This window comes from Anser cygnoides, chromosome Z (genome assembly GCF_040182565.1).
Source record: "Anser cygnoides isolate HZ-2024a breed goose chromosome Z, Taihu_goose_T2T_genome, whole genome shotgun sequence".
Taxonomy (NCBI): Eukaryota; Metazoa; Chordata; class Aves; order Anseriformes; family Anatidae; genus Anser; species Anser cygnoides.
In genome coordinates this window covers 78,113,789-78,140,260 of record NC_089912.1, presented here as the reverse complement: position 1 = coordinate 78,140,260, position 26,472 = coordinate 78,113,789, and the positions used below count along the sequence as shown (strand labels likewise).

The 26,472-nt window shown below is 34.7% G+C and overlaps 1 protein-coding gene across 2 annotated transcripts in view; it reads left to right on the top strand.

Annotated features, from left to right (window-relative positions):
• The window catches only part of JMY (junction mediating and regulatory protein, p53 cofactor), a 79,330-nt gene extending 53,231 nt beyond the window's left edge, over positions 1–26,099 (top strand). The window contains exons 6-11 of one of the 2 annotated variants that reach the window (XM_066988488.1): positions 3,636–3,823; positions 10,677–10,763; positions 13,169–13,264; positions 14,548–15,100; positions 17,490–17,800; positions 20,720–26,099. In XM_066988488.1, coding sequence (XP_066844589.1) covers positions 3,636–3,823; positions 10,677–10,763; positions 13,169–13,264; positions 14,548–15,100; positions 17,490–17,797 — 1,232 coding nt within the window. In that variant the 3' untranslated portion in view covers positions 17,798–17,800; positions 20,720–26,099. Of the gene's footprint in view, positions 1–3,635; positions 3,824–10,676; positions 10,764–13,168; positions 13,265–14,547; positions 15,101–17,489 lie in introns of both variants that reach the window. The other variant, XM_048079532.2, reaches the window with a different exon arrangement.
• The last annotated feature ends 373 nt before the right edge of the window (positions 26,100–26,472 follow it).

Sequence of the window (26,472 nt, the reverse complement as noted above, 5' to 3'; positions counted from 1 at the left end):
TTTGAATCCAGTTCTGTCTTTGGACCTTTTTGTGCATAAGGTTTTTATTCACATAAATCTGTTTTATCGTTTAGTGAATAGGGCTTGTGGAACAAATTCTGTTATGGATAGAAAAGTCACTTGAGAATAGAGATATGAAGGTAGGTTGTACTTTGACTTGCCTCTGGAGAAAGAAAAAATATACCTATCACTGTTGTGAAAAGAATCCTCCTTTCAGGCTTGTGGTGGCAACAATATTAACTGCTCCGATGGAAGATCAGGATTGAAAATTCTGACTTCAAAGAAATGTGGGAGCTTTGACCACATGCCTCTGTGGAAAGCTAGTTAGTGATTTATAGATGGTTGTTTGTACTTGGGAAATCAGTACTGATTGTACTGAAGGAAACCTCTTGAACAGGAGGCTGAGAAGAAATGTGTATCAAAATCCTTTCTCTTTGGTGTAGTGATAGTAAAAACTGAGAGCCTTCAGACATTAAGGCTGCTGTAAAGACATAATTGGTCATTACAAGTTGTCACTAATGTTTTCTTCAGAAATCTCAAAAAATGCTCAGCTCCACAGCCTGACCCAAAATAAAACAAAGCCCCAAGTCAACTAAACAAACAGCCCTCTCATTCCTGGATGGCAGCAAAATAGTTCACTGTTTTGGCTTCCTTTGCTGTTTTAAAATTATAAAGTATTCTTTAATAAAGAAATCTTATATATATATATATATATATATATTTAACTAGAGCTGTCTGTGTTAGAATGAATTATTGTTTTTAATAATTCTCAGACATACCAGAAAATGGAAAATGCAGTTCCTAAATGTGTTGAAATTTTGTTCAAATGATTAAGTTACCTCATTGGACTTTACTTGGGCAAGAGGGAATAGAGAAATAAATTGTGTGAAAATTGTGACAATAAAGGAGCTACACCTTTTCCAAACTATTCTATACCTAATCTGAATGAAAGCTTCTCAATGATGTAGTGGTCTTTTTGTATGTGCAACTTCAGTGGGTTAAAGCAGAAAAGTATGGTCTGTGGCATCTTCAGTTATGCTTTCTTTTTAAAGCATACTTACAGTCAGTAAAATAATAGCCTTTTAATTGGGCACATCTGTGTGATTTGAAATGCATGTGTCTTAGTGACTTCTAGAGGCTGTTGCTATTCTTTCGTCATTGACTATATGGGCTCTCTGGAGATGTATTGGGGGGTTTTGGGTTCTGTTCTGATTTACAGGACATTAGCAGTACTATAGGTGAAGTCCCAACTGAGAATTTTTTGAGAGCATGATTTGATTTCTCTGCCAGATTGAATTTGGAGGTTGAAAGCTAGAAGAAAAGTGTTTTCTTTTGTGAATTCAGCACATTGAGTCTGAAAAATATTGAACAAAAATGCATTGCTGTATTTTAAATGGCAGTAGTAGTCTTTTACTGTCATTAATCAAATACCTGTACTAAAATTCAGAAAATGTGAATTTACTAAGTTAAAAATTTTAAGAGTGTTATTCTGTCCATACAAACATCTTTGTAAGATGGATTTGAGGTGGATGCATTGCCATCAACAGAGCAAGCGATAGTGGCTTACTGTTTCAGTTGGAAGCTATTGAACAGTTAGAAATAATGCGGATCTTATCTAAAGAGGAATCATTCTCACTGTTTTATTGAAAGTGTTAGAGCCATTAGAAGTTTAACTACCTACCAAACTTATAGTTAAAATGACTTAGTCATTTTAGAAGCTCAAAAGCTGTTCATAGAAAACTTGTGGAGTTTTTGAAGGAAGTGCAAGAGATTTGCAAAGTTTTTCTTCTATTGGTAAAAAAATAGTTTTAGATGTTTTAGGACTGGTATGTTTGACTGGTTTGCAGCTGAGCTGTTGGGGTTTCATTTATAAATTCGTCCTTAACTCTTCATGAAAGCAAATTCTAAAACAATTTCCATGTAAATTCTCCTTCAGACAGGATCTTCTGTGAAGCTATTTTATTCACGATTGCAATGACAGGTGTCCTGCCAATTAGGAGTGCATTATAGTAAACAAATCATAACCTTTTAGTCTCTATTACCTGACACTTGATCACCTCTTCTGTTTCCTCATTGGCTGAGTACTACAGGTTCACAAACTACTCGACGCTCCTCTATACCATATATGTACAATTTTTCTTTTTTTCAACCCTTTAATTTCTCCCTTTTCCCTTTTTTTTCCCTTTCTTATGTTTTGAGAACCTGTGATCTTTATTTTACTGTTCCCACACTGCTCATCCTGTTTTTCTCAAGCTTCCACCTTATTTTGGAACAGTGAGGCCTTCTACTGTCCACTTATCTACTTAGCATTTCTCCTTGTTATGACTACACAACTGCCTTGGAATACAGAAAATTAGTTCTCTACTGCAAAAACACAGCTTACTTTCTCACAAAGGGGGTTCTAATGACTTGGCTGTTTTATGTCTGGATGAAACTTTTTTTTTTAACTGAACACTAAAGTAAAGACTTAAGTACATCTGTTTGTATTAATTTTATTTTAGGTTGATATAATTCTGTTATTTCTTTTCTGGTAGTGCCATGTCCAGCTGAGCTGAAATTAGCATGACACAATCAGATTTTTGGTTATAGCAGAGACCTTGCGCACAAATAACATGAACTAAAAACTGCTTTTATAAAACGGTCAGTGTTCTGAAGAAGACCCTGCCTTCTTCCCCAGATAGTCTAGGAGCAGAAGTAGGAGGAAGTTATGGTCTTCTTGAAAGGTAGTTAAAGGAGAAAGGAGAAGGCTTGGTAGTGCTACAGAGGAGTCACTTGACAGTCATGCCGGCTTTAAGTGCTGCTTAAGCCATCAGTAATGCATATCTTTCTTGGTGTATTGCAAGCAACTCCTACTTGCTATGCCAATGAAGCAGGGAACGTGACCTTTTCTGCTTCTTCATTGAAACATTCAGCAAGGATTGATAATTATCACTTTCCTTCTTGGCAAGAGATGAGAAGTCAACATTCAGAGATGAGCTCGATGTTACACTGAGTGCTCCACTCAGGAGGCTAAAAATCATGAGTGTTGATAAAACTATTTACAATGACAAGCCTGTAATGCTTTGAAGGATTGCCTTGAAGTTACCCTCCCACTGCTGCCTCTGAGCACAGGACATGACTGGGAGGTCAAAGACCTTCTGAGAGGATTTTTATCGTTGTGTTGTCTAATTTCCCTCCCATGAAATTAATAGTAGGTTGTGGCAGAAGAATCTCATGCTAAAGACTTCAGAGGGTCTGTATATCCTGAACTTTGTAATGAAGACCAAAGGATATTACTGTGCAGCGTGGATTCCTTATAGTAAAGAGACCCAAAGACGTGCATGATTGTGATCAAGTTATATTACAGACTTAAGCACACGTTTACAGCGTTTATTCTTTAATGTTCTGAGCTTACCTGAATAACAGGTTGTATGTTTCATTTGTATTGATTTCGGTTTGTCATACAACCTTTAAAGCCTTATAGTGCTTTGCTCTTTAATGCTGTTACACTGACCTTTTGTTTCTGTTCTTACTCAGAAATGACTCTAGCATTCTTATGCATTAAGTCTACTTGAGGCTGTTGTTGAACAAAACAAAACATTAATCAAATACAAATTATTGATTTGACTTTTTCATTGCTGACATTTTTAAAACAGAGAAGAGAGATGAAGTGGTATATTATGACACTTACGAAAGTATGGAAGCCATGCTTGAAAAAGAGGATATGGCAACATCTGCACACTTGCAAAAAGAGGAGCTGCAAAAATTGCAACAAAAAATTCGCCAGCTGGAAGCAAGGCGTGGACGTATTTCAGCCAAGAAAGCCTACCTCAGAAATAAAAAGGTACTAATAAATTGCAAATTTCTAGCATAATTAGCAAATTTAATAAAACTTCTAAAGATTATATTTCAAAAGATTACATTACATGCAAGTCTCTTAAAATTTTTGTGGACTATATTTAATAAATACTAAAAATTATTTTACAGTGTAATTAGACAAAATAGTATGTATTTTCAAATCAATATCTTTAAAATTCAGTATATCTTATAGCTTTAAAGGAACCTTTCATCACTTGGAAGACAACAAATATAAAATTGTTTCTATTAACTATTCAGAATGCTTGCATGTGGAGATTTTATCATGTTTTTACAGAGAACAGATTTATGTCTTGATTTATAATTTACAGAAGAGAATCTTCAAGAGTGTTTTCTCTCTCAAGTTATATTTTCATTCTCTCACTTTGTTCTATGAAACCTAAGTGTTACGTCATTGATTCTGTTTTCCAACCATATATGCAACGAATTCTTAATTTATAAAACTAGGTGTATACTTATGTACTAAAATCAGAGTCATTTTCCTTTTTGATGCATTTCATGGTTGAGATGTGCAGAAAATGGTTTTAATACAGCAAAGATTTTGAAATTGTATATGAAATGTAGGTAAGTTTATTAATTCCTTTTTCCAGAATGACTTGTTTTTTGTTCCCAAGCAGTTTGCAGTTACATCAATATGCATTATTAATAAGATAGCTTAGTGAGTAGAATAGATCAAAATTTTGATATACCAGTGTAATACTTCTTAAAAAGAGTATTTCTACCCCATACTATATACTGTAAGGCTATGTAAAAGTCTCAGTTGAGATCCCATTCTAAATTAGGGTCTTTATATTTTGTGTTTTTATATGATTAGTAGAATATGAGAAGACTATAAATAATTATAAAAGCAATTTCTCTTTTTAGTCTGTTACAGGAAGTAGTTTGCTCAAAGCCATTGTGTTTATTTTATGTGGTTTTATAAAAAGTATCAAAACAGTACTTCTTAGTCCTTTATGTAATAAAGGACTCTTGTTTGTCATGTTATGTTAATTAATGTAGGCTACATTGTAATAATTATGCTATTTTCTCCTGAATATGAAGAGACAATGCAGGCACCTTATGGAGTACACAGACCTGCTTAAAAGCTAGAGGCTGGTTGTTTTTCCTTACTTACCTTAAGGAATTACCAAGTTGAGAAGTAACCCTGCAGCAGGAGTTTAGCAGGAGATTTTTTAGTGTGTCATACCAATATAATTAACTAGGCACTGTCAACTGGTTTATTTGTTTCATGGTTATGCTGTGATAAAATGCCCTGTTTATGGTGAAGAAATTGGTTGTTTTAGGTACAGCACTGCAGCATGCCTACTTGTGCACTAAAACATGATGTAGGGATGTGTACGGTAGTATTGCTCGTCAGGGCAAAAAGAATCATCAAACTTAGTAGCTTGGTTGCATTCTGCAGCATTTGTATGAAAAGAGCACAGCACATTAGCCAACAATATTTATGTTAGAGGTAGTTATTGTAGTGGCTGTTACGACTGCTGAATATTACTTGGAACCCTTTTCAGCTTACTAGTAAGTACCTAAAAAATCAAGACTCTCTTGTGTCTTTGATTGAAACATAAGCAATCATTGTATATGTTGAGTTGCCATTCTAGTTACATTGCAGAATATTTTTAATGAATTCTACTTACAGTGCCTGATGCAAATTCATTATACTTTACTGACCTGTGAGGGGAAAAAGGGGCTCTTGCCTTGAAGTTTTTGCGATTTACCTTAGGTATGCAGAACAAAGATACAGATGGGGTACAGAAGTGGAGTCTAGATGGTGAGAATGAGTGCAGTGATAACTGAATGCTAAATGGAGAAAAGAATGAGGTTTTGAAGCTGGTTTTAGAAAGTACTGACTATATAAATCTCTTTCTTAAAAGTCTCTCTCTCTCAGGTATGTAACATTCATTGCTGAGAGTCTATTTCATGTTTTTCAGATTGTGTTCCTGACAATGTTTGTTTCAGCTTAAAATGTAGTTTTAAGCAAGTTCAGATTGGATTAGTGGGGTTTTGGTAGGGTCTGTGGTGGTATGTACAAAAATGTTGTGGTATATTTAGAATTTATAGTCCTTGCTCATTATTAGCTTTTTGGCAATTGAAAAAAACTCTTAGGAGAATGCCTCCTTTCCAGCAGCATATGTGTATCATGATTAAGGAAAAAGGAAACAATAGGAAATGATTCTCTATGATCAGTTTTTATTTTTCAGAGGAGGTTGTTTCACCATCCAAGTATTCTAAAATTTTGTCTGTTGAGATAATGAAGCAAAAGGAAGCAGTTATTGTGTGTAGAGTAAGACTTCTATGTAATACAAACTTCTGTGACTATAGTCACTTTGTTTTCCAGAAATTCTTTACTTGTTTTTGCAGTTGATACTTTTCTTAATAACATCAAATAATTTAAAATAACCTTAACTTAGAAGCTTTTTCTAAAGATTTGTTAGAGACCTTACTCAGTTGTATTTCTGAGTTACTGGGCCAGCAATTTTTAAATGTATGGCTTTGCTGAGCTTGATATTCTTTCGCTATACAATTATTTTACTAGTATGAGTATAAATTCTTATATTCTCAGCTTTTTTTTACAAATTTTACATCTATTAAGCAGTCATTTCCTGATGTTACTTTGTGTTGATGGCAGTTATAAACAAAAGAAGATTTTTTTGTTGCTATTATTATTTTCCTTTTTTCTTTAAAGCTTGTTACGGATTTTTCGTTTTTTCATGCAGGATGTCTCTATTGTTAACCCAGTCTACCCCCTGCTGGCTGGACAGTAGTATTAATTAGTTTTTAGTATGAAAAACATCTGTTTTATTATGGATCTAGATTTATAGCATAGTCGTGGTAATAATGATACTCTAGAAGTTGTTTGTAAAAATAACTTAAAAAAAATGGAGTTAAGAAGAAATTGAATTATTTGACATCCAGTAAAAGTATTCCTCATCATGAGCAGTGGAGAGGAGCAACTGCTTGGTGAAACAGTTTGGGGTGTGCTTATAATGCATTCTCTGATCTAAGAAGCTTCTTCTGTTGTGTCCATTTAATAGGAGACCATTACTACTTTGCAAACACACAGGTTAAAGCATGGCCCATGCCAAAGCAGGTGTATGTACTTACAGCAACAGTTAACATAGGGTTATGTTGTATACTTTCATAATACTATTATTACATTTTAAGGGTATAACTACACAGAAAGCTTACAATATGCTTCCTGCACACACTGAGTTTACTAAAGCAGAAGATAACTTTCTAAGTGGGATGCTTTTCAATTTGAAAGCAAGGTTTAGTGGATCTAATTAAAATAATACTAATACAGACCTCTTGGTTTAGTGGCACTAACTAAAATTATACTAGTACAGACCTCTTTTCTATATATTAGAAAAGAGCAATATATATATATATATATGAAAATGATAATATATATTATATTATTTCTATATATGTTATATGCTTCTCCCAAGCACCAAGTGATATGCTGAGGGGAAATGGCCTCCAGTAATGCCAGGGGAGGTCTAGGTTGGATATTAGGAGAAATTTCTTTAGTGTTGTGCAGCATTGGAACAGGCTGCCCAGGAGAGTGGTTGAGTCACCATCCCTGGTGGTCTTCAAGAAATGTGTAGATGCAGAACTTAGTAGCATGGTTTAGTGGTGGACTTATCAGTACGAGGTTAAAGGTTGGACTGTATGATCTTGGAGGTCTTTTCTAACCTGAATGATTCTATGATTTTATGATATTTCATGTTACTGGTCTTAAATGTAGTAGCTTATCCAGTGATAAAGGTTGAAATGGTTCATTAGCTCTCCTTTTCTGTCTTTACAATAGAAGCACAAGTTGATATTATAGAAACCAGTCAGATGATTGAAAGAGAAATAAACACTTCTGCTGTATGCTTTCTGAAGTTCGTACAGTTAATCAACATGTTTCGTGAAGTGTGGCCCTCTGACTGGGCATCATGCTCCTACTAAAGTTTTACCAGTCCTGAGATGGAAGGATTACTTCACATGTGTGTCAGGCTACACTCCTGTTCATATACCCATGTTATGATGTTTTATTTTTTTTGCCACGGTATGAGGTTATTGATTTATGTTAATCTTGTCATCCACTGAAGGACTTTGGGGTTCTGGTAGACAAAAGGCTAAACATGATCCAGCAGTACACGCTCGCAGGCCAGAAGGCCATCTGCATCCTGGGCTGCTTCAAAAGAGGAGTGACCAGCAGGTGGAGGGAGGTGATTGTCCCCCACCTGGACTGCTGCATCCAGGTCTGGGGCCCCCAGCACAAGAAGGATGTGGACCCGTTAGAGCAGGTCTAGAGGAGGGCAACGAAGATGATCAGAGGGCTGGAGCGCCTCTGCTGTGAGGAAAGGCTGAGAGAGCTGGGGATGTTCAGCCTGGAGAAGAGAAGGCTTCAGGGAGACTTATTTGTGGCCTTTCAATACTTAGAGGAGTCTTATAAAAAAGATGGGAAAGAACTCTTTACTCAGGTAGATAACGATAGGACAAGGGGGAATGGTCTTAAACTAAAAGAGGATAGATTTAGACAAAACATTAGGAGGAAATTCTTCACTGTAAAGGTAGTGGAGAACAGGTTGCCAAGACAAGCTGTGGATGCACCATCCCAAGGCCTTGGCCAGCCTGATCTAATGGGTGGCATCCCTGCCGGTGGCAGGGGATTTGGCGTTAGATGATCTTTAAGGTCCCTTCAAACCTGAGCCATTTTATGATTGTAATAATCCAGGTCACTTTCTTCAGTTCTTCCACCAGAGTATTTTTTCTTCATCCTTAGTTTGCAGTCAGTTGTCTACAAATATGTCTACATCTACAAAATGTTTACACCTTGTCTACAAATAGAACCCTGCATTTGTCCATATGAAATTGCAACCTTTCTTTTTTAAGAACATTTCTGTAATTAAGATGATTCAGAAGTCTAGTCCTGTGCTGCAACATGTTTTCAGCCCCTCCTCGTTGCTTTTTTTTTAAAAATAATTATTATTTTTAAATAATGGAGGCCTAATTAAATTGAAGTAGGTCATTATTTATTAGTATAAAGTCAGCACCAAACATGTTTTTGTCCAGTTTATGATCTTTCTTTAAATGCTTAAAATATATTTCTTTATTGCTCTTATTCAGAAATGTTTAAATATTAATGCTAAACAGAATATTTCAGAAAAGTATGATCCCAATTATTTATGAGAGTATCTTCTTGCAGTTTGTATACTTCTTTAGTCTTGCTAGCATATCAAAAAGCCAACAACAACAAAAAACCATAAACAGAACCTACAATCTTAATTATTTCATAATATTCTTTTAATCAAAATGAATGCATAGAGAATAAACTGTACAGGTAAATCAGTACAAGTTTTACAAAAAGTTAGATTCTCTAATAATATTCTTAAGCTATTACTGTGTCTTTGAAATGCAAAAATTAGGTAGAATGTACCTCTGTAGTTACAACTTTAATGGATTATCCTTTGAGGTGGTATTAATTGAAATCAATGGGGAAAAACAAACAAACAAAAAAAAACAACTACACAAGCAAACATAAAACCCGTCAGCATTTAGTTATATGTACACCTCTGAAGTTGGGACAGTATTTCCTCAGAAACTAGTGCTCTTGTCAGAGCATTGCATGTGTATGGCAGCAAAATTGATCGACTTATGTTCAAGACAACATGGTATTTCTTGCCTATGCAGGAACCCTGGCTACCTTTTTACAAACGTGAACGTGGTCGCATAGTCAGTTTTTAGGAGAATGTAGGCGTATTTCTGCAGCTCCCAGTGTCTAAAACAGGGCATTTTTATCCCTTCCCTCTGATTTTGTGTCTTTCTGCCACGAATGCAGAATCTTGCTTGATGGCTGATCTTGATCAGCTGCCCCAAGTAATGTGTGACTGTAAAGTGCCTGTCTGGCTCCAGCCACTCAGTCAAGCTGATGGATCCTGGGATGCCCCATAGGTTCTTCCAGTTGCAGTCACACTCCAAACTGTTTCCTAGTAGTGGCCCCTCTTACACAGCCATGAGTCTTGTTTCCAACTACACATCTGACCTTGTTCTATTTCTGTCTGGTGCCAGTACTGGCTCCAATTTCATGGCCTGTATTGAGGGATGTCCTGCCCCTCAGAATTGTCCTATGAACTTGTCCATCACTTCCCTACTCGAAGGGTGTGCCCCATGCTTATTCTTTGCAACAGATACTTAAATCAGGTCTTTTTATCTAATATACCTTACGTTTGAGTGTCATGCTTCTTCTTGTTATCTACTGTTTTCTTTTAATCTATTCTTATTCTCAGGCAACGTAATAAATGCTTGTTTTGAAAACAGATACTACAGCCACAAACTTGGTATAACAAGTAAACTGCGTTTGCATAAAATTGTAACAACTTTATTAATGTTTGTGCTTTCAGATTACACATGCAAAAGATAAGCTCACACTTGTAAATGGGAAGCTACCTACTTGCATAAACAGAAATACATAATACATGATTATTATCCATGTATACAAATGCATGGAGCTGCACAAGGCTTTTATGAAGTACTTGACAAATCAGCATTTCTTGCCACTTACGTACTTGTAGAAGAGACTTTTCAAGCAGCTGTTACTTGTATATTCTTTTGACAGCTAAAAGTAATGTTTGTTTTGTGTTTTTTTTCCTCTTGCTTTTGTTTCCATTTCAGGGTTTTATTTGTAAGTTAAATCACCTTGGTTAAATTGGGTTGTCTGACTTAATAATTTTTATTTTTCTAATTCTTAGCGCTGTTTGTGAAATATTACATTATGAATTGAAAATTAGTATTTGAAATTCATACTTTATAGATAATATTTGATGTCTCTACAGGAGATTTGTATTGCAAAGCATAATGAAAAGATCCAGCAGCATCACCAGAGTGAGGAGGAGTACAAAATGCACCATAATGTTCAGCTAGTAAGTGCAAGTTTTCTGCTTCTCAGTTTAGCCTTAAGTTAATAGCTTGCATTCTTCATTATACAATCATTAGTAGAGTATTCAAAGTGATAGCTGTTTTAAAAAGATGGTGCGTATCCTTGAACTTCAGATAATGGATTTTTATATCATATTGTGCTGGTAAGGGAGAGTGTATGCCTGTGTTAGGATGTCATTCAGTCCAGTCAAATAAAAAGGTTCAATAATGCTAGTTTCATAGTCCAAGTGATTACTGTTAGACTTAAAGCTGCATGCAAAATTTGTTATGATGTGCACATAGAAGATACTGGACATCTCTGAGTACAGTATGAGGTATGCTGAAATGAGTAAAGAAACCATCCACATTTATTCTTGCAAGGTAATAAGCTTGCTCTTTCTCTTTTCACTACAAAAGAAATCAATTGAATTGTGTTGTGTAATACAGTTCTAGCTGTATGCTCCACAGTTCTCTGCAGTCTCATCACAAGAGTAGGCTGCCTAGTCTGACTGTTTGTGCTGTACATAACACATTTTATTTTAAAGAGTATTCAAACTCTGGGCTGGGTCTTTGGAGCTGATACAGTATCAATATTTAATAAACATCACTGACAAAGATGCATTGAAATCCAAGTCTTCTTAATTCAGGCTTCATTTAGATTAGTGAAAGGGATTCTGTTTCATTCTTATACATTTTTAACATTGATACATTTGTCCAGGAAGTCAGCTGTATAATTTATTTTATGAAAAGGCTACTTGTGAAAGACCAGATGTACTGGCATACTCTTCAGGAACTTAGAAATATACATTTTCAGTTCTTACAGTGATGCAAAGGATTTTGCTATGTGGATTGCAGACTACTTACCACTCATATTTAAGACTTGACAAATGTAAACGACTTTCTTGTCTCTCAAATATTACAGGGCTTTTTTGTTACTTATTTCATGGATTTGCCAACTTGCATTATATAATATATAGCATTTATATATAATTTTAATATAATTTTTATATAATTTATATATTTTTATATAATATATAGCATATATTATATAGCATTTAAGCTATTTTTTGTCTTCTTTATTCTGTTAATAATTTAAATTAAAATATCCAATATTACATAAAATAGGTTTTCAGCCACTTTTTTCATGAAAAATTTTGAAAATATAACCTTGGAGGTGTCCAAGCCTGAAACCAAATAAATGTTGCAATTTCACTGTGGTTGCTAAAACAAACAAAACACACACATGGCCCACCTGCTCCTCCCTCAGGTTTGAGACTGCTTCAGGAAAAATTTGACTGGATTGCATATGAAAAATGCAGGCGTGGTGGTAGGAGAACTATCCTTTCTTCTTGTTATAATCTTTTCTTTGTACTTCTCTGTTAATTTATTTGCCCCATTTCTGTCACTTTCTTTCACCACATGCTTCTTCTCCTTTTTGTTTCCTGTCCTTACCATTTTTCATACGTCCTCCTCTTCTTTTCCCTAATGCATCTATATGTATCTCCTTCGAAATCACAGGAGTTGGCTCTTTGTAAAGGACAACGGGAAACTAGCTGATTTCTGAAAACAACAGGCAGGCAGACACTACTTTTATGTTAGTTGAATGAGAATAAAAGTTCATGAAGCTGATAATCTGAACTTTAATGACATTTATGAGCTTTTACTCACTTAATGCCGTGAGCCTTTTAAGAACTAAGGCTGCTGTTAATGCTCAGGAGACTTTTCTTTGTAGTTATTTGTTCTATGCCTCATCATTCTTCTGATAATTCCTGTACTTATGCATACAGTGACTTTTGCCATCCGATAACTAGTGTCCTTTTTCAATAAATTTGTCTGTAGCGTTTTGATCAAAAAATCAGTAATTTTGCTGAAATTTTATGAATAAGAATGACTAGTTAAAGGAGGTGGATCCAGATGTGTTTCCACTGAGGTAAGATCTACAAACAAGAAAAAATACTACTGCCTTAGCTGCAAGGAAGAGCTTCAAATGTTTATTTAAATAAGATTACTGAAAATCAAGCTGGATTAAATAATGACAGATTAATACAGAACTTTAGTTTACTATTGTAAATTTTAATTTTAAAATGCTTACTTAATTTGTTCAATACTGTTGTTCAGTATGTTATTTATCATCTTTCAAAGTAAAAAGTTCCAGTCAAGTATTCCAAATTCAGACTGAAATCTTTCTTTATTGAGTTTCGTATTTCAGTGAGGTTATAAAATATGAAATTTATACTGTTTTTCAAGGGGAAAACAAAGGCACAGTTTTGAGGTTCATAAATGTGTTTATTGGAGAAATAGATTGTTAGGTATTTCATTAAAACTAGTAGAGGAGTTATTTTTATGGAGTATTTTTATGATGCTAAACATAGCATTGGATGTAATACTTATTTTCCATATATTTTCTCAGAAGCGAGATCAACTACAAGATGAAGAGGAAAGAAAGAGCTCCTGGGTTAGTCAGGAACGACAGAAAACACTGGACAGACTTCGCACATTTAAGCAGGTAAAAGAAGAATTGTTGTTCTTCTTTTACATGTTTTTCTTCCGCAAAACAAATGTTTACTCATTCCAGGACTATAGTATACTACTAGGTATATTCTTTCATTGTTCAGTTACCTGTTTTTTGGAAAATTTACAACAAAATACAGCACTGGTGGTAGCAAATCTCTCTGGTCATTGCATTATCAGTACCATAATAAGCTTCTGTTGTCTGTCACATCTGCATGTTATGTAAAGACATTTAGCAAACTTTTCTAAAAGAAATATGATCCAAAAGATACTTCCTACAAGGAGCATTGTAATCTGACATAGCCCCACTACCACTGATCGTTAAAACACCTGCCAATACCTCTCCCTTCCTATTACGATGTTGGTATCAGAAAATCAATAGAAGATGGAATGAAGGAGAGAAAATAAGGAAAGGAGCTGAAGTGCAAGAAAATGGAGACTGAATGAATTGGTGAAGACTGTAAGATAGTTATGAGAAGTTTCTTTACTGGAAAGCTGTCTTGCTCGTCAGTATACTCTTCATATCCCTATTTTTTGCAAGGCTTTTGAATTGCATAGACTCGGTAAATTGAGGCAAGTTTACTTATTTTAATCAGTTCTTGTTAGTGAACTGACTTTTTACATGAGTATGTTTATCTTGATACAATCTCTCTTGCTTTAGGCTTGTCACAATTGTTTAAAATTTTTTAGACCTGTCTTTCAGAAGCAGTTTTTACTTTTGCATAAAAACAAAACAAAACAAAAACACACTTGTTTGAGGAGACAGACACACCAAATATAGGAACTAAATTAAAAACACTTTGGAAATTCTAAAAATGTTTGATATTTTCAAAAGGTAATTTTTAAGCAGTGTAATTCACATCTACAACCAGCATATTAGTTCAGAGAGGACTTTGTTGCAGAGAGCCATTGACCAGCTTTAGAGAAGAGAAGAAAGAGAATTCAAAATGGAATTCTGAATTTTTGTTTTTAGAAAAAACAGTTTTGAACGTACAGTCAGATTATTAGTGAAATCTAAATTTTAACTTGTGTGTATCTCTGGTTAGACTTATCTACATGTAAATTATGGCTTAACTAAGAATAGAAATAAGAAAAATGGATCGTATTTGCATAAAGGTAAGGATATATTTGCTTTGTTTTTATGTCTAGAGCAAAATGAATGAAAATAATAGACAAATTCTACTTGTCAGAAAGGCAAACCCTAATGACAAGTATTTAATACCTAAAATAGTGTGCTTTCATGTACTTATCTAATTGTAAATAACTTATTCACTCTAGCGGTACCCTGGGCAAGTAATACTTAAATCAACCAGACTACGACTGGCTCATGCAAGAAGAAAATGTGCAGCCAGTTCGGTGTCCTCTGTAGATCAGCCTCAGTCTTTGCCAGCAACCATACAAACCCAAGATAAAAGTGAAGAGGTGGAATTGGAAAATGCAGTTCAGCCTTTGCAAGTGCAGGAATCCACAAGCTTAGAACAACTTCAAGATGTCTCGTTACCTCCCAATGGTGTTACCTCTGAACTGCCTCATGTTAGTACTTCTCCACTCATCAGTAATGAGTTTCAAACAGAGACTGTTACTGTAGTACCACTTCCACCCCCTTTGCCTCCACCTCCTCCACCTCCGCCTCCACCTTTGCCATCAAAAGAAGATGCCACCAAATCCTTAGAGAAAAGTGACAGCTTTGTTAAACGTCAAAGTGAAGAGAAGGGAGTCCAGCACTCTTCCAGTGTCCCAACAGCACATCTGTTTGACAGCAGTCAGCTAGTCAGTGCCAAGAAGAAGCTTAAGAAGACAGGTGATCTAGAGGGTTTACAGAGAAGGAGAGGTAATGTTTTCATTCTTGTGTATTTAAATGTAATATACATCAATTCCTCTTTTGAATTGCTATATAGAAAAGTGTATGCTGTGATTTAGTTATAATTATTAATGGACTGAAGAACATTGGCAACTCAAAAAACAAATGTTAGGACCCTCATGACAGCATGATGTATACATGTTCAGTTAAACAGAAAACACTTGCAAGTCTGATTATGTGATGCACCATGTCAGCCTAGCTAGAAAATGGAGCTAAACTTGCCTAAAAGAATCTTTTCCTACCTTGTTTACAGCTTAGCAATGCAAATAGTATATGCTTAACCTGAGGGTTCAGTGTTTTTTTAATAACAGAATTTTATATAATTTATGATCTAATAAGATGACTACTTGTCTTGGGACATAGGAAACCTTGAGAATGTTTTCTTAAAGGTTTCTTCAAATTTTCTTACAAAAATCCACAAATTGTGACGTCAACTTGAGAGCTGAATAAGAATATACAACTTAACTACAATTGAGAATTAAACCTGTCATAATTCAGTCATGTATCTTAACTTCTTTGGAAACTGAGGTGAGTACATAGAGCACAGGGCTAAGTTAGGAGATGTTACAGCTTTACTGTATGATTCTGTGCTGTTTGCTTTTAACTGGTTATCCTTTATCACATATTTAAAATGGGGAGATAGCAGCCATGTTTGAACAAAATGATGTTTAGATGAAACACGCAATATTAGAGCAGAGTTTTTATTTGAAAAATGGAGATGGGATCTTCAAAAGCACTCATCTGCACCTTTGTCCTAGGAGTCACTGAGAAAAAGTACCTTGGGTGGACCTTGATTCACACTGCTGGAAATGACTGCAATAACTTTCTATTAAAAGTTCTGTTTTTGTCAGTTACAACTGCAGTAGACATCCCTCAACCAATATTTCTCATCATCCATATAAAATCAAAATTACAGCTGTTTTTATCTATCAGGCAGAAACAAGAGTGTTTCCTCCTTAATGCTCTTTAAATGGCTAAAATACCTTGAAACAACTGAATAGTTATAGAATTCTTAAGTTCTTATGAGACTTGCAGGTCACAGGTATGGTGTCTTAAGTTCATTATCAATTTTGCTGCTGCTGTGCTCTATTTTTATTTTTCTGTAGTCCTATTTTTTTATTTTTCTGATACCAATTTTAGCTTTCAATTTTATATAAAACATATATGTGCAATTTGATATACCTCATAAAACACCAAATACAAAATTAAATTATATCCTTCCCCTTAAGAGTATCATTAATGTTTGTAGCTGTACATTACCTGCTGCTCTGTATTCCATGACATGTTTCAACTCTCTAAGGAGCTTCAGAAATGTCAGTCTACAACAGATGAGTGTTTTACAATCCTTCCTTTCTGCTTTAAAACTGCAATCCTTATATCTTCATATCTTTTCTTCATGTCTATTCTGACTGTCTGGGCCATTAGTCACCTGGACAAGGTCCACTCATAAATGCAAAGTAGGTTTTAAAAATGTATTCTACAATATGAAGAAAAGAACTAGAGCTCTGTATTCATCTGTGTGCTGCACTTTTATGTGCTAGTGTATGCTGACTAGTTTGGATTGTTTTACTTTATTGTATCACGTTTTGAGACATAGAAATCTGCCTCTAGTTCTTGTACAAGCCAGAGCCTAATTTTATTTCTGCAGAGAATGAATTTCAAATTGGTGATAAAGGAAGGATTTGTGATAAAGAGTAAACTCTTATTTCTATGTCTTCATTAACTATAAAGGAAAGGAATTTATATAGGCACTCGGTGACTAGGTGTTTTTACATATCTGAATCCAAAGGAGCAGGAAGATGTATCCTGTTCCAGCTGGCTGTACTGCTTCCCTCACTGGCATGTAGTAGTATTCATATTACCTACTATGTAGGTAAATCATCCACAACTGCAAGTGCTGGGGATATAGATTCTCCGCTCTGCTTGCATTCCTGTGACTGCACAATCCAGTACTTAAGATACGTGTTTGTTACCTGAGTTTCAAAGTCAAGAAATGGAAAGTAATACACACTTTGATTTGGCTTCCTGCAGCTATTACAATTTTCTGGACTGCAAACAGGAAAGCTAACTTGTCCAAAAAGTTCTACTGCTGTCCTGTTAGGAGGTTACATGGTTTCAGAGATTATAATTGTCAGTATAATCCAATTTTGTCCTGGAAATAGGGAAGATAAATTTGGAGGCTAACACAAAAACAGAGCTACAGAATGATAAAATTGAAAATACTAGAGTCTCCTGTATTTTTATGGTATGGGACTATTACGTGAATTGCATGTGGCTACATTTTGTTACGTAGGAAACATAATTGGATACTGAATAAATTTAGTAAAAATCATACTGAAAGTCTTTTGATTTACTGCAGTGAGTTCCCCGATGGATGAAGTGCTGGCTTCCTTGAAGCGTGGGAGCTTTCACTTAAGAAAAGTTGAGCAGAGAAGTCTCCCTCCTTTTCCTGATGAAGATGATAGCAATAACATCTTGGCACAGATCAGGAAAGGAGTGAAACTGAAGAAAGTGCAGAAAGATGTTTTGAGAGAATCCTTTACAATTCTGCCTGATACTGACCCTCTGACAAGGAGCATCCATGAAGCATTGCGACGAATTAAGGAAGCATCACCTGAATCAGAGGATGAAGAGGAGAGTTTACCTTGCACAGACTGGGAAAATTAACCTGTAATTAACTTACATTTAAAAAAATCTATTTCTTCAACATTTTTTATAACAATAGCTGCTAAGCCTCAGGTTATGCAATCTAGGGGACATAGTATGAATGTGACTAAACTGTCTGATGTACAACATGACAAAACATGCACATATGAATTTAGTATCACTGACTTTTCAAAAGAATTCAAGGTTTCTATTAAGAAAAAGTTTTATAAGGCAACATCTTAGTCCTGTTCTTGTTTGAATACTTTTGCTGAATAGTGACAGGACTGCTCCTATATAAAGCTCTATTTTATTTAGTAAATTTGAAGGGACTGTTTGCAGCTTATAAAATAGCTTAAAAATGCTTTTAAGTAACAAAGCAGCACAGTCACTCTTGGACATAACCTATAATTATTTTCTAATTACCTTTGGCCTTGTAAAAATGTAGTGTTTACTACTTCTGACTGAATAGCTCCAAATCAAGGATGATTAGATTTGACTGCTGGACACACTGAAATCTCATTGGTTATCCTGTGTGACTGACTCTTTGATAGCTTGGTTTCAATTTGTGAACACTCTGACTTAATTGAATTTCTAAACTATAAACAGTAATGTACAATTTATGCTTCTGCTACTCATACAAATCCCATGAACTTTCTTTATATTAAATTACAGTGCTCGAAAGTACAGATATTAGACTTCAGCAGATGAAGTTAGTGATTTCAGAACAAAACAGAGATTGGCAAGAAAGGAGTTTTCAAATTTAAGGTTGTATCAGCCTTAATTCTTGATTACAACAGCACTGTCCTTCTCTGGTGATTCTTTTCTGCTACTGGTGTGCAGATGAGCTTAAGTCTGAATGAAGGGTCCCACTAAACTTATTTGTGAGTATTTAAAATCTGGAGAAAAAAGAGGTGGGACAACCTCTAAGGAATTTAAAAATCTGTTCAGAACTCGAAGAGTATGGAAGATAAATATTTACAATCCTTGTAACACAGCTAGCAGTGGGAAGAAGATAACCTTTTGGATGCTTTCAATCAGGCAATTCTATACTGGTTATTTTTTACAGTAGCTGGAGAGTGGCTAATTGGTACAGCTATTTAAGAAGTGATGGTGATGTAACTCATCATCTGCTGAATATTGTTGCGATTATATAATACTGTCTCAAATTGTTCACTGGTATGCCATTTTCAAATAATTCTATTTAAAATTTTTAAAAAGGAAAATAAATGTTGCTTTTTTTTTTTCTCATGAAATAGCAAATCACTAGTGTGGCCAATACCTACTGTTTAACTATGGCGTGTTCCTACTATCCGAAACGTATTACTACTTTTGGAGTTAAAATCACGGAGTGCAGATGTACTAAACTTGTGCTGAAACTCTAAGTTCTCTATTAGTTTGCATACTGAAAAATCCCATTGTCACAGCCCTTTAGAAATCAAGTCATAGCTATGAGAAACTTGCCTTGGAATTGACTTGGTTTCTTGATGTAATTATTCCTTCTTCATTTCTGAGATAACCTAGCAAGAATACTCTTTAACACTGTAGAACTCATAAGAGAATTTATTCAGAAATTACTTTTTTTTAAATCTAATTGGTGGACCCCCTAACCATTTTCCATTGGAACTGTATCCTCTTAGAATTTTTATGCGTACATTGCTGTACAATATAAATACACACTTTTCTCTGCTGTCTTTTGCAGCCCTTTAGAAGCAGTTCAAAGTGTAGGTTGAAAATCACAGCCATGCAGTATCTGTAGGGCCCAGTGCTTGTCTCCTTTTTAAAGAAGTACTGACCTGAATATGAATTATCTTGCCAGTTTACAGTTAAAGTCTTTTCCCTTTCAAGGATGTACTCCTGCCACATGCTGAGGTCCCAACAAATAGTTGGACCTAAAGCAGGGTGCAGTGTCACTGTTCTGTGTGTTTGCTCCTTGGAGTTTTCCATACATCTGGGATCTGCTCTCTTACCAGTATCTTATTTTGTTATGAAAACAATCCTGTTTTCATGAGATGAGACTTTAAATTCATGCTATGGAATTATGTGAAATAATCTGATAGACCAGAAAGTTGAAACAAAGCCCACGTGAAATTCAGCTGAATGAATACTTTCCACATACATGAGTGTGCTTGCTTGATCACGTAGACTGATCACCCAGAATTTATTGCACAGGAATAAAATCTAACAGAAATCTGTTGTAGAATAATGTTTCTTACTATTATCAGTTATTGCTGTTCTCAGTTTAATACCATGCTTTATTTAAAAAAGAAAAGATTGATCTACTGATTTTTAAGTTAAGCTCTGCATATCCAAAAATAGCTGCATAGAAATTTTAGGATCAAAGAAGTTATTTAAAAGTATATTGGCACCTTTGTTACAAACTTTGTTTAATATGTACACATCGTTGTAGGCTAAATGTAATGCAATTATTTGCCTTAAGAATGAAAGCTAAATTTGATATGATTTATGTTTATCAAATGCCAAAAAGTGTCTTAGTGCACATGCAGTAGAGGAAAGAGTATTAACAATGTACACTGAAGTCATTTCCTTAATTATTGAGGTTTGAAGATAAAATAATAGTAATTAGTTCTTGCAGGACACTTAGTTATCTCTTTTATTAGCTGCTGTATGAGTTAACTTCTGTGTAAAGTTATGTTACTACCTTTTCTTTAAGAGCACTTCCTTCCTTATGGACACTCTAAGCCACGTACAATAATGTTGAGGCATTCCATGTATCTGAAGTACAGCTGAACAACCATTATAAAGATGTAGTAGCTTCCATACAATAGTACAGAATCTTGGTTAGACCTAGGAGCAAAGAGAACCAAGGCTTTTAAAGACATAGCTTAGTACTGCATGTTGGAATTGCCTAATACGTTGATCAGAGAGGATTTGTAAAGCTGTTTAGCTTTTCAGATGTTCCTTTTTTTTTTTTTCCCCAAACAGGTGATTTACAGCCACTGGAGTGAGAAAAGAAACCCCAGTTGAAGATTACTTTTCCTCTTCATTTCTGAATATTGAGAGCCAGCAGTTTTGACCATCAATTCCCCAGGAGGTTTTTTGGCAAAGAAATAGCCTTTCTTTGGCAAAAGATTTAGCACCTGGAAAAAATGACCTGAAATGTTACTTTTCAGATCACTTTTTTCTTTATTTGTTCCAAAATTCTGGTTTGAGTAGAAAGCTAAGTTGTGTAGACGTGCATTTCATATAACCAAGAATGCCCAATTCTTAAGCACTTTTCATATTTCTGTTATTAATGTGTGGCCAGTTAAGTGAAGGGAATATTTTGAGTTGAGAGAATACTTGCATTTAACTAACTTTGGGATTTGGCTGAAACAACAGCTATAAAATCTACCCTTCACTGCACTGAATATATCATCTGCTTGAAAACCAATTAAATAGCTCCTTGCAGAGAAGCTTGCTGCGTAGCAGTGTGATGTTACAGAAAGAGCAGAATTCCTAGTTGCACTACTGTAGCTGAAATTCAGTATTGTGCAACCAAGATTTTTTTCTTCTTAGTTTGAAGAATTGTGTGTCAGGATGAAAAATAACATGTGGCTACAACATAATGAGAAGTAAGAGTTGAATTCAGTACATATTCAAGAATGTATTTGTTTCCAGTATGGTACAATTTAGCAAGACATACTGCAGCAGCTTTTTAGAAGGTCATTTGTAGTATTAAACCTTTTTAAAGTAGACATTTTCATGCTTTTTAAAAATAATATTTAGCTATGCTCAACCAAGTTAGTTATACTTTATCATTTATTATAAGAAGCAATATTTTGTAATTTCATACTTAAAATTATTTTTCTTTTTGGTTTAAAATGGCTTTGTTTGAATACTGTAAGCAGCCTTCTTTAAGAAAAGATCAAAGCACTTAAACATACTAAAATACTTCAGTTGCTTCTCTTGCTATTTTTTATTATTCTCTTTAGTGGCTGCAAAAAATATTTGTATTTCATACCCAAAAGCCTGTTGTCTGAAAAAAGTTTCCTTTTGATCATGACTATTTTTTTTCAAAGGAGAGTTATAATTTCCTCTGCAGTGAATTCTTAGTAGTAACCCTAAGCTTCATGGCTAATGGCTGCAGGCAGCTACACTTACAATAAACATCACAATAATAAGAGGTATGCCAGTACAGAGAGATAGTATTGGACTATCTAGAAACTCCATGTGATATTAAAATAAAAAAGCCCATTAAAATTTTAAGGAAGCTAAGCTTTTACTAGCATTATATTTTTACTAGCATGACATACACTGTGTTTGAGAAGTACACAATCCCTGTCCTTTGTGTAGTGTGTTCCATTCACTTTTCCTTTTGTGAAGAACAAACTACTATGTGAATGATTTTTTTTTTTAAGTGGAATTATGCATCGCTGCTGTCACATAACGGAACATGTACTGTGTCAGTGTTTATAACAGGAGATTTCATGTCTTGCCATTTACTTTTATAAACAGGAGCAGGAGTACTTACCTTAGCAACAGGCTATATAACCTACAGGAACCTCAGATGTTGGACCCTTCAGCTGTTTGCTGTGGCTGTCCTGAAATTAAAGCTCTATCAAACATCTCAAATGGATGCCACTTTACCCTTGCTATTGACAGGCATTTTCTTAACCTTGTTGCCTTATTTATAGTTAGTGAACATTCATTTTCAAAGCACCCATGAGCAGCATTATTCCAGAGATGTATTGATTTTGCAGTATGTATTCGTTGCCAGGTCTGTATGCTTTTCTCCTGAGAAGATCAGCTCTATAAAATGCTTGATATTGGCTTTCTAAGGACGTAAAAACCACAAGGTATATTTTTCATAAACTGCTTCTCTGAACTCGAGTTAGATGGGGTGGTTATAAGCTGTCTAATACCACGCTCATGCAGCAATAATAGTAATTTCAAAGTTTATCGTTATCATCTGACATTGACTGTACTGTAACCTGTGGTGTGTTTTTGCTCTACGTTTGTCTACACTTCCAGTCATACCACACTTAAAACTGAGTTAATCAAATAATTTTTTGGCCATAGCACAAAGCAGAATTATGATGTAGAATGGTAATTCAAATTATATAGTTCATCTGAATCTTTGTGCTATATTAATTAGTGGTGACTGAGCAACTTCTTTGTCAATTTTCTCCTGTTTTCCAGCCTGCATTTTTATTCCTTACAGTATGCATATGGGACACTAGCAAAATTCGAAGTCAAGAGAAAATAGTGTAATTTTATGATACAGGTGCAACGGTCCCTTTGCACAGTGTTTGTGTCTACAGTTTACCATTGTGTTGTGATATATCTAAATAGCTCAATGCTTTACTGTACTACAATCTTCAGATTTATTTGCCATGTGATCTGTCGACTTTGCCTTGAAAATGTGTGCATGATGAGAAAAAATACAAAACTACTGTCCTTAATCTGTTTTATATTTAGTTGAAATCGTAGATTCCTGTAATAGCTTAGTTTATAGAAATGGACTTCTCATAGTAGCAAGTGTTTTATGTGCACACAAATAGAAGTTGTTATGCTGAGCAAAGCAGTTTATATCAGTTCAGAACTGCCATCTTCCGTGTGGAAAGTAAATGTTTTTTTCCCCCGCATACTGCTGAAAGCCCAAATGCTTGATTTTAATCTTCCATGAGTCCCTAGATGTCACAGTTTCACGTAAGTCTCCATTGTGATATAAAAATTGTGCATATGTAGAGTACAGTTAATGCATAAAACTTCCCATCCTTCTCTGCAATGTGAAGTTCTGCAGTGGGATGGCTGGAGCAGCAAATGGGGGAAGTATATCAACAAGAAACTTAGAGAAATTACGACAATCCTACATGAAATTTGGTTCCTCCATAGCTAAGAAAAGTTCTGATGAATATGTTGGTCCTTGAGAAATCATAGCAAGCGTCACGACAGAAAAAAACAGTTAAACATATGCACAGAAAGAGAGCCTCATTGTGGTGGCTGCCTTTGTCTGTTGTTAGTCATTTATCTTAAGCAGTGTGTCTGTTTTCAGGCTTTTTCAATCTTTAGAAACTTACTTTCTTGCTTCAACTTAAAGCTGTTGTAGTATTGTATAACGGATTCGGTGAGATAAAGAGTTGGAGTGCATAATGTTTATTGTGTAAATGCTTGTTGAGGACTGAAAAATCTTGTATGAGTGGGAACAGGAAATACTGAATTTCTGTTTACATAACCAAAATGTAAGGTAAACAGGAAGTTTTTCCTCAGAAATAGAGTTTGCATCAACATTAATTTCATCCTCTCATTCACAGACGTTCCAGATCCTTAAAAAAATTACCAGTATTCTTAGTTTGTTCACTTTCTTACTGTTTTCATGTCTTAGTTAAATAACCTGTCTAGGGTAGATGAATGCTTTTTTACCTTCCTTAAGCATCACTTTTAATTTTTCATCTTTTAAATCTGATAGCCTGCATCCTACACCAGACACCTTTAAAACAAATTAGTATGATTATATATTTTGTTCTTTTGTGGCTGCATCAGGGGTAGGACTCAACACACTTCATTACATTATTTGTAAAGAATCATTTTGAGTATAAGCACTATATTCTGTAATGTCTAATATTAAAGTAATGACAGGTGCGTTATCGAAGATGCAACTTACTGAGAGGAGGAAACAGAAACTTGTATTGGTTAATGTTCCCCTTATTCGTTTGTTGCGCTGAATTTCAAGAGTAATTTGTAAATCAACTTCGTTCACACGTCTATCAGATTTTATTTTCATTGTAATGCTTATGTAATTAAGTTACCCATATATGTTTCTGGTAATGATCCCATAAGCATGGACAATGTATTGTTATGTTTAGCACTACAGAATTAATGTTAAGAACAAGCGAAGCTTATTGCAAAGAAAAGGAGCAAACAGAAGCACCTTACTGGGAGAGCGTGTTGCATAATTTCAGTGCTACGGGAGCTGACAGACAGTAGGTCATTCTAAGCTTGACTGCAAATTGCTCTTTGGTGTAAGCACATTGACATACTGCTATCAATGCTGTAAAAAGTACAGCAATGGCTGTTTTTAACCTATAAATATACTGTAATTTAAATTTTTCCTACAAAACAAATTTATATTTAATTGCTGCCTAATACATGTACGTAAAATTAGGATTTTTAGCAGGGTTGAAGGTGGGTGGGCATGCCAGTTTATTTTGGGGATGGGTTGTTGTATATACATTTCTTTGCACTTCCTGTTCAGTTTAACTATTAATCCAAAACTCCCAGCTCTGACTGTCGTGAGTCTGCAACCTGACACTTACGTATTTTTATTCAGGTCTGCTATATTCTGTGGCACAGAGCTTCAGAATTTGACAGAAAAGGTCTTTCCATTCTCAAATGTGAATACTCTGATGTACCTCTAACATGGAAAATGACCAAGCAATGAATTTTACTCTGCTGAGTTTAATGTTACTGTGGAGTATTATTTAAAGCTGATATCTAAGGCTGTTAACCAATGGTGTGTCCATTTGGGAAAAGTAAGAAGGGTGATTGTTATTTCAGTGGGTAAAGTCCAAACTCTGCAGAGATTTTATTCTAGATACTGTCAGCTGTTCAGTAACTAGTTTGCCTTAGACTGGCTTGACTTTCAGATTCTTTCAGGAGCATTTTTTTTATTTCTGAATTACAGAATAGATATTGGGGATAAGGGACACTTCGTGTGTCCCAGCACATTACTATAGTTGCTATATGTTTTGGATTTTGTCTTACATATTTATGAATACATCATTATAAGATGAAAGGAATATAGATGGCTGCAGATTGTCTTGCATGAATGACATCAGTAAAGGTAAATGACACTAGCTTCTTTTTTTAAGCCTGTTGAATAAGAAATAATCAAACCAGTTTGCCATTCACTAGCTTTGTGCAATATTATTGGTAGAATCAAACACTAGCACACTGTGCTTGGCTTTAAGGAAGCTCTTTAACACCATTATATTCAAAAGGACATATTAAATGCATATTTTATTGTAAACAACTGCAAATTTGCTATACCTACAAATGCTTAATGGTATAAAGTATTAAGCAACAAGTATCTTTAAGAAAAAAGGTAAAAAACTAAGCAAAACTTTCCAGCAATACCTAAAAACTAAAAACTAAAAAAAAAACACTTAACTGTCTGCCTTTTGCTCTTTTTTCTTTACTGCGGCTTTTCTGCAATGCAAGTTTATTGCTGTGTATCATGGTTTTTTATTTTCTTGACTCAGAAGTTTAAACCTGTACACAAAGTACTGAACTCACCTTCTTGTACATGCGATGTAACATCATACTCACAGTTTTGGTGCTTAAAAATGATTCCTTTTTTCTTTATTAAAGGATATTTATTTGACCACTGTCTTGTTTTTACTTTGCGTATATAGCAATGTTTAAAATATATATATATAGTTTGGTTCCCACAAAAAAAATAAAAAAACAACAAAAAAGCATATATACTAAAGTTTCCATTGTTATTCTTTTAGTTCTTCAAGCTGCGTTACTGCCATTGCTTAATGGCAGATGATTGTGTATAAGCTATGTTGCAGCAAGGAGTAATATCTTTGTAAATTGTTATATAAATAAATTAGATATTATAGAAGAACCTTGCTCTTAAGTAATGCAGGATAATTGAGCTTAAATACAAATCAAAAATTGTTTCCATCTCTTAATGAAAAGACAAAAACAGAGCAGAAATTTAAGTCCAGAAATGTTAAGAGCTTTGATCC